General features: G+C 39.5%; 1 protein-coding gene across 1 annotated transcript; it reads left to right on the top strand.

The window, feature by feature from the left end:
- The first annotated feature begins 2,488 nt into the window (after window positions 1-2,488).
- camk2n2a (calcium/calmodulin-dependent protein kinase II inhibitor 2a) lies at window positions 2,489-5,430 on the top strand. The gene is made up of 2 exons (XM_014024277.1): window positions 2,489-3,075; window positions 3,626-5,430. The coding sequence occupies exons 1-2, from the start codon at window positions 2,907-2,909 to the stop codon at window positions 3,694-3,696; spliced, it is 240 nt and encodes a 79-aa protein (XP_013879731.1). The 5' UTR covers window positions 2,489-2,906; the 3' UTR covers window positions 3,697-5,430.
- The last annotated feature ends 2,766 nt before the right edge of the window (window positions 5,431-8,196 follow it).

Raw genomic sequence — 8,196 nt, 5'->3', positions numbered from 1 at the left:
GTGTTTGTGTGTGTAAGATCAGTAGAGCTTGCGGCTCCCAGAGGCATACAGTATAGGGATGGGGGTTAAGTGACTCAGCACAATGATTCATTTGTAATTGGGGGCAGTGCCTCGACAGCACACACACACAGATCCACACACATACACATRCGCAAACTGCGCTTGTTCAAGGCGGATGACCTTGTCAAAGATGATGGGAGCGACTGAGTGAGGCTGATTATTAACAACTGCTGCCTGCTATCAAGGCAGAGAAGGAGAAACACAAAGAGCAGGACAGATCAGCTGCGCTCAGATTTCAGCTGGTTTTGAACAAAGCAGTGCATCGCAAACAGGAGAGCTACAACACAAAAGTGTCCACTCAGTACAAGTTACCATGTTTCTGCCCCAAATATAAAGCAGAACTGATGAAGGCAGCAGGGCAGGTTTAGCCCACAGACCTGGTCACAGAAACTCAACATCACATGAAATCCATCGTCTGGACCCACGTTTCTCATGGACTGATAGGTGCAGTGCTTTGGACAGGAGCAGCTTTGTGAGTCACTGCAGGGGGTCAAGTAGAAAGATGTAGGATTTCTCTTCCACAGAGTGTGAATAGGATTCAGAGAAACCAACTAGATGAACGTTTCGTGGCAACTGGTAGCATCCTCCTCCTTATTGCCTCTATATAAATTCAAGTCATTTACCATTTAATATTAAGTTTTTTACATGAAAGAAAAGTGACTTCTTGAGTCGACTCTTTTCAAAAACAGGCTTAATTATTAACTGATAATGAGCTTCCAGGACTCAGAAGTTTCAATCACAATGGGATGTTTCATTGTGAAACCAAGCATTATGAACTTGATTCATTTGTACTTTGAAAGTTCATGATCAGGAGCAGAGTTGTAATGTAACTAAGTACAAATACTTTGTTACTGTACTTAAGTAGAAATTTTGGTTATCTGTACTTTACTTGAGTAATTCTTTTTCAGCGTACTTTTTATTTCTACTCCTTACATTTTTTTAAAAAGGTAAGAAGTAGAAAGTCATTACTCCTATTTCATTTCGGCTTGTTATTGTAAAAAAATATTATTCTGAAAAATCGTGTCTCCTGGATAGACTGAATTTAATTGTGGTTGGATGAGAAGTATAAATATATACCATTCTGATTCTGTATTTAGTTTGTACATAATCCATCAAAGCTGCACACCTTTAGAAAAAAATATTTTTTGAAGAGGTCACCTCCCAATAAATGCATTTTGGAAAATCTAACCGTTAATTTTTACTCAATACTTTTACTTGTATTATTTAAGTATAATTTAAGTCAGAAATTCACTTTTGATACTTAAGTACAAAATAAAACAGATACTTTAAGATTTTTACTCAAGTAATATTCTTGGAAGAGACTTTAACTTTTACCAAAGTATTTTTATARGATACTTGTACTTTTACTCAAGTATCGCTTTCAGGTACTTTACAACACTGATTGGGGGCGACAGTGGTGACAGGAGGTAGGGATTCGTCCTGTAACCAGAGGGTTGCAAGAACGAATCTCCACTTTGTCCCAGGGCAGCTGTGGTTTACCACCATCAGTGTGTGAATGTGTGTAGTGATTGTAGTGCGAAACACTTTGTAATCTTTGGACTTGATAAAGTGCTGTACAAGTTAAGGCCATTTACCRTCTCCCCACAGAAACCCCAGCAACATAGATGCCACAATTTTAGCCCATGATTATCAGCATTATTACAAACTGCACTTAAAATGACCTCATGAGCTTTCCTGTCAGCACAAGAGAGGGTTTTGTAATGCTTTTATTTTAACGATATCAGGTACATTGACATTTTCAGTGTAGAAATCAGCAACATGCATAATTTCTGCTAAAAAGAAACATTTCAAAACATTACAGGTCTAACCTTCAAGCTTTTAACAATGTCAAAACTATTACAACATGCAAATACAAAAATATATCCCACTTACATAGCCAAAGACAGCCACATTAACGTAGCAATGTTAAAAATCCATCCATTACCTTTAACCCACTTCTTCTTTTCAGKGTCGTGATGGTCRCTGGTGCCCATATCCAGCAGTCACTGTGCGAGGGGCRTGGTTCACCCTGGACATCACAGAGCTGTCCATCACAGGCCCACACATAAACAACCAACCATTCACTCTCTCACTCACACCTGGGGACAAATTAGACTTACTAATTAACCKAACAGTCATGTTTTTGGTGTGTGCGAGGAAACCGGAGTACCTGGAGAAAACCCACGCATGCACAGAAAGAACATGGAAATTCCACACAGAAAGGTCCCTGGCCTGGATTTGATCAGACAGCCTTGCTGGGAGGGAACAGCTCGACCAACCGAGCCACGCTGCCACCCGTGTTAAAAAGCCTTGAGGTTTTCTTCAGAACAAAAARTGAGACATGAAAACTTAAAGTAGCCTGTTGGAACAGACATAGTGGCAAAAATGAGACTAATGCGTCTGAAAGAAAGGATAAAACTCGCCTGTGGGTGTCTCTCTTGCTCCACCATCATTTCCCCAATGCACACACGCTCATACACCCATACACACTTCTCTCTCTCTCTCGATCACACTCTCTCTCTCTTCACACCCGGATGGATGACTTCACCGCTCTGCCTGGGTTTCCTTTATGATCCCGGGATCTCCCACTTCCCTCGCCAGACATCAGCCAGCACCACAAGCGAACGGATCTCTCCCTGCACACTCACACACTCTGCCTCTGTCTGCAGCCACATCTCATCCAGAGACCTCAGCACACCTACAGAAGACCCCCAGCAAGGAGAGACGCACACCAACAGCTCCAACTTGCACAAAAAAAGGAGGATCTACAGCTCCTACAACAAGGAAGACTGCTTTTATTCCCCTTTTTTCCTTGCTGGTGATTTTATTCCAGTCTCTGTGCCACGATGTCTGAGGTGCTGCCATACAACGAGGGCAAAATGAACGGCTATGGGGCAGACAGTGAGGTCAGTCAGATGTCCTTTAGCTGTGGACTGCAGGACACAAGCGCCTTTTTTGCTGCGTCGCAGGCGAAAAGACCCCCGAAGCTCGGACAGATCGGCCGAGCCAAGCGAGGTAAACAACATTTGCAACAACGGTTGCACTTATCGAGGTTGTCGATATTATCGGTGCACAATAAGATGCAAACATTCAGTGCACAAATCGAAGGTTCTGTTATTTCTCTTTGGATTTGTCGTGTCTGGAGTGTTGCACTCGTCTTGACCGTGTCACCCCTCAGTGTGAATGTACCCCCCMTTGTTGCAGCTGCAGATTCTGTTTACATTCGTGCACAAGAGATAATCTTCAAGCAAGGACACACCCCACATAGGCTCTCATCACACAATAGGTTCAAACCATGCAGATCATAGACTGGCTCAGTGCCATCAACCGAAACCAGGTGTKCCTCCTGCAACAATGCTTTCTATATCTATTTATTCCCCTACAACCGCACTACAGTCTCATCTGTCTGCTTGTTTTTTGGTGCGCCACATTCCTTTCCCTAATGAGCCTTTAAGTTGAGAAAAACAACACATTGTGGCAGATTTGTAAAGATGCACAATATAAATCTTCTGCTGCATTTGAGATTACATCTCTGTAAACACTGTCCTTCTTTTCTCCCCCACAGTGGTCATCGAGGACGACCGAATAGACGAGGTCCTGAAGGGGATGACGGACAAATCGTCACCCGGCGTTTAAAGTGTCATCAATGCCWTGTAGACTTTTTTAATTTCCGATCACCGATTTGAAGCACTTGACGGCCGTGCATGTTCGAGGATTGCAGGAGAAAAACGGCAGCTCGAAAGCGTTGGCAGAAGGATGATGGCAATGGGAAGGAGGAGGGAAGGAGTGTGAGGAGGAGAGAGGTGACGATGGACTCTTGAGGGAATTTTTTTTTTAAAAAGACCAAGATTTATGGTGGGATTGCTGGCAATTCTCCAAACCGAATCCCGATTTTTTAAGCGCCGGTGCGCAGTGGGATGTTGAGATGGCCGATACACGGCTCTGTATCTCAACCTCCGCTAGCTTAAAACGATGGATGAACTTGTCATTTCTTCACAACCATCTCTTTCTGGTAAACAAAATGAAAGAACTAAAGCGCTGTAAGCAACCAGACACTGCAAATAGAAGGTGAAGCAGCCCTATTTCAATAAGTTGTACAGTAGCTATAAGCTCCCAGTCGCCCATCCCTCCTCAAATCCTTTAGGCTTTGCTTTGTTGATCCAGTCAGCAACGGCGCATTTAAAGGGAGCTGTCTTTTCAGCACTGGTCCAATGCATTCCTGTTGCTGCTAATGCTTTATTTWAAAAAAGACAGACCAACCAAATGCTCCAATTAACTAGAGGAGACTCATTCATTGTATGTATAAAAGCATATATCCGAGGATGGTGCAATGTTGATAACTTCTGTAGTAAAAATTCTTGTTTGTTTGAGCACCTGAGCAGCATTAGGCCACAGATGAAACCAGGCTATATTCTTCTTCTTCTTCTTGTATTACCCATCAGTGGTTATGGTCCAGGCTGGCCCCTTCATGTAGCTGATTTGCACCTGCACATATCTTTATTTTTTTTGTTTTCACCCTTTTCTTTCTTTTTATTTCCAAATGTCAACAAGAAGCCAGCAGCAACGTGAAAATTCTAGTCCATGTTTTAAATATTAGTCCTAAAACTGGTGGGGGGAAAAGCATTTTTCTTTCATTTTTCTTTGGAGATTATTTGTGTTTGTATGAATTCAGAATTTTTTCCTCCATTTTGCATGAACTGTCCTCCTGGTGCCAACACATGTGCCACCCACTCCTACCCTGGCACGCTTCTTTTTAACAAAAGTCATATTTGTATTTTTATATCTAAATATTTGTTATTTAAATTAAATTATATGCTAGTCTACCGTCTTATAATTCATCAACACAAGTATTTGTATTTCAGAGTGGGTATATTGACTGAGATTGGGTTTATTACTTGGGGGGAATCCAAGATTTCAGCTTGGACTGGTCTCGTTCTATATCACAGGTCAGGCTTTTTTTTTAAAGACTAACTGAATGTGTTCGAGTTGTTTTGCACACATCAATGTTAAACTATTATTAAGAAATCGTATACTGTGAGTTAAGCTTCATTGATGAATTTGTTAGAAAATGGCAGTTTTAAAGTATATTGCACTGTTTACGAGTATCCGCAAATAACACGTTGTTATTTGACCTATTTTGGAACATTACTGGGTTTATTTTTCCCTTAATTATTTTTATTTTGTACCATAATTTTCAGAAAATGGTTTGTTGTGCATGAAACCTTAATATTTTCAGTAAAAACAACAACATTGTTTTATGAAGCAAAAAAGCAACAAAATGTCATGACATTCTAAGAATGAGTCATTGTATATTATGATGCCATTTTCACTGTATTTGGTGAATTAATAAATGGTGACAGAAAATGTTAATGCGATTCCTCTATGTGGCTTTTTTTTTTGCACCAAGACACTCAGTGGGGAGAAAAATCAAAACAACGAGCCACCACCGCAGAGACTGGAACAAAAAAAATAAACATAAAAACTAAAGAGTACGTTTTCTCCCTGAACTGAAGTGAACACAACATCTTTTAGGCAGATGAAAAATGAATCGTTGCAACGTTGGCCTTTGCAACGTTAAGGAATAAGCATAATTTTTGTGGTGGTAAAAATTGGTCTTTAAATAAATAAATAAATAAATTAGTGATCCATCTGTTGAAACTGCTAAACTGGCAACTGAATCCAATTAACCACAAAACTCTTGGGAGCTATGATTTGCTGCATAGTCATCTTTCAAAGTTGTAGTGTACAGTGTCCTCATACACACAAGGATATGTAAACACACACACAAACACACACACACACACACACACACACACACACACACACACACACACAGCCCCCCCCCTCTCGCTCACACACACACACATATATACACACACTTTCACATATACACATTCTTGAGACAAAGTCCGCCACTGCAGTTAAATCACTTGACTTTTGACCTCAATCTACACCAATGAGAATACCCCTGACACCGGGGTCCAGCCTCTATGACATCCTATAAATAGGCAGGTAATTTAAAACAGGAGAGGAAGGGACATCTCAGAGATTAATGACTTTCTCTCTGCATGCATTTCACTGTTTTCTAGTGGTTTTGTTTTGTTCAGCTGGTCTTATCACCTCAGTCTTATGGTGTTTCGTATCACGTTCAGCTTTTGGATTTGCAGCTTGCTTTTTCTGTGCTTTTCCACTACTGTTCAGGCCCAGGCAGAACTTTGTTGCAACACGCTTGTCTTTATGGCTTCTTGATTTCGGCAATCCTTCATAACTTACATGTATCCATATCAGGGATGGGAAACGGGACTGCAATTTTTTTGTCTACACTACCAGAGGGTTACATAGCACTGCACACTTACCCAAATGTGATAAAATGGACATTTTGAAAATGTTTGTGTATATGTTTATTAAACCAACAGTAACTTAACATATTTCATGCTCAAATGTATGTTTTACTTTTTGTTTTTTTTATTAATATGCATGTAAAATGTTTAAAGCAAACAAAAAATAAACACTTTACTGAGCTGAAGTGCAACAAAAAGATATAAGTCACTTGTTTATGTACTTACGACCTAAATAAATACCTCATATTAGCTTTGTGCAACGTGTTGGTGGCAACCTATTTTAAAATCCTCCACGGCAGCTGTCTTTAAGTAAACTAAACCCATAGGTTTGCCTTGGAATTCTRCAAACAGGTAGTCTACCTCTACCCAAAAATTGAACAACTTAAAAAAAATTAACTTTAAAAAGCTTTAGAAGCTAAGAGCTGCTTTTAGTCCTTTTTTTTAAGAAGTCACCCGCATGCCATATGTTGCCCATGCACCACCAGTTGCCAATCTCTGATCTATATTATAATTTACAGGAAGTCTTTGATGCATGAAACTTACTTTCCACATTCAGACACATCCTGGAAGCCAGGAGCGATTCTAGGATCTGACATTTAGGGGTGCTCAGCCCCCAGCAGGGCTAAGACCCAAGGGAGGATATTTGTTGATGCAATTTTCTAAATCTCACTGTTTATTTACATATATTCACATATGAAATTAAATAGTTTTGACCAACTAAAACAGTCATYATCTCTATTTTAAATTAAAAACAGAATGTCAGAAGCCTACATGAAACCTGTCAACATCAATGAGACACATATTAATATTCACAAACAGCTGTGGAGTGAACCAATCCTAGGAGGTTCTGGGGGCATGCACCCCCCAGAAGATTAAAAAAAAAATCTAATCAAAATTATGCATTTTCCAGTCAACTGAAGAGCATTTTACTAAATTGATTGGATTAATAAAACAATCTAAAACCAGCTTATTATCAAGGTAAAATGGTGAAAGCTAGTCTTTAACCTGAACTGTACCTGGAAATCAGATTAAAACTGCATTATGTTTATTTTTTACCTGAATGTTGCATTATGGAGTTTTGCTGTTTCAGTTAATCATTCATGAAGTGAGCCTATCAAATGTACTTTATTTGTCATCAATGATTGTTCCCATGCAATGATGAAATCTGTGCTCYGCTTTTGACCCATCACATGTGAGAAACACCCCAGTGGAGCAGCAGTTACAGAACAAATCACCTTTCTATTCACAGGTAAAGAAGCAGCCCAATTTAATATGCAAATAAATAAAGTGGGCATAAAGTAGGCTAAATAACTTTGTCATTTCTAGACACAGTCTTACAAACATCATGCGGCCTAACTTTTAGAAAAAAATCAGCTTAAATGAAATTGTAATTGTAATCACTCCTAGCTAAAGCAATATGATCATCATCCGTCATGTTTATTAATAGCTTGAAACATATATTAAAAGTCCCACAGTGAGTAGGTCTACTGTRATGTAAACCAGGTGTATTAAGGAAGTGGCTGCAGCTTAAACCAACAGTCAGCTTCGTGAAAACAACAATATTCCTCCATAAAATAACTAGTTTCCTTCTAACAAAATGGTCTCTCCAACTTTTACTCTTCCTCTCATTATATTTCTAAACTCCTTCCAAACAATCCATACAGCTGAATTCATGGTCTGTTAGGGCTGGGTGTTTAAAAAAAAAAAAAAAAAAAAAAAACCTGGAAGACGTCACCATAACTCTGCAGAAACCCTCCACACAGTTCTATTTTGATTCAGTTCAATTTGATTCAAT

Source organism: Austrofundulus limnaeus, unplaced genomic scaffold, assembly GCF_001266775.1.
Source record: "Austrofundulus limnaeus strain Quisiro unplaced genomic scaffold, Austrofundulus_limnaeus-1.0 Scaffold415, whole genome shotgun sequence".
Taxonomy (NCBI): domain Eukaryota; kingdom Metazoa; phylum Chordata; class Actinopteri; order Cyprinodontiformes; family Rivulidae; genus Austrofundulus; species Austrofundulus limnaeus.
The sequence above is the reverse complement of the archived record's forward strand: the minus strand, read 5'-3'. Positions and strand labels throughout refer to the sequence as shown.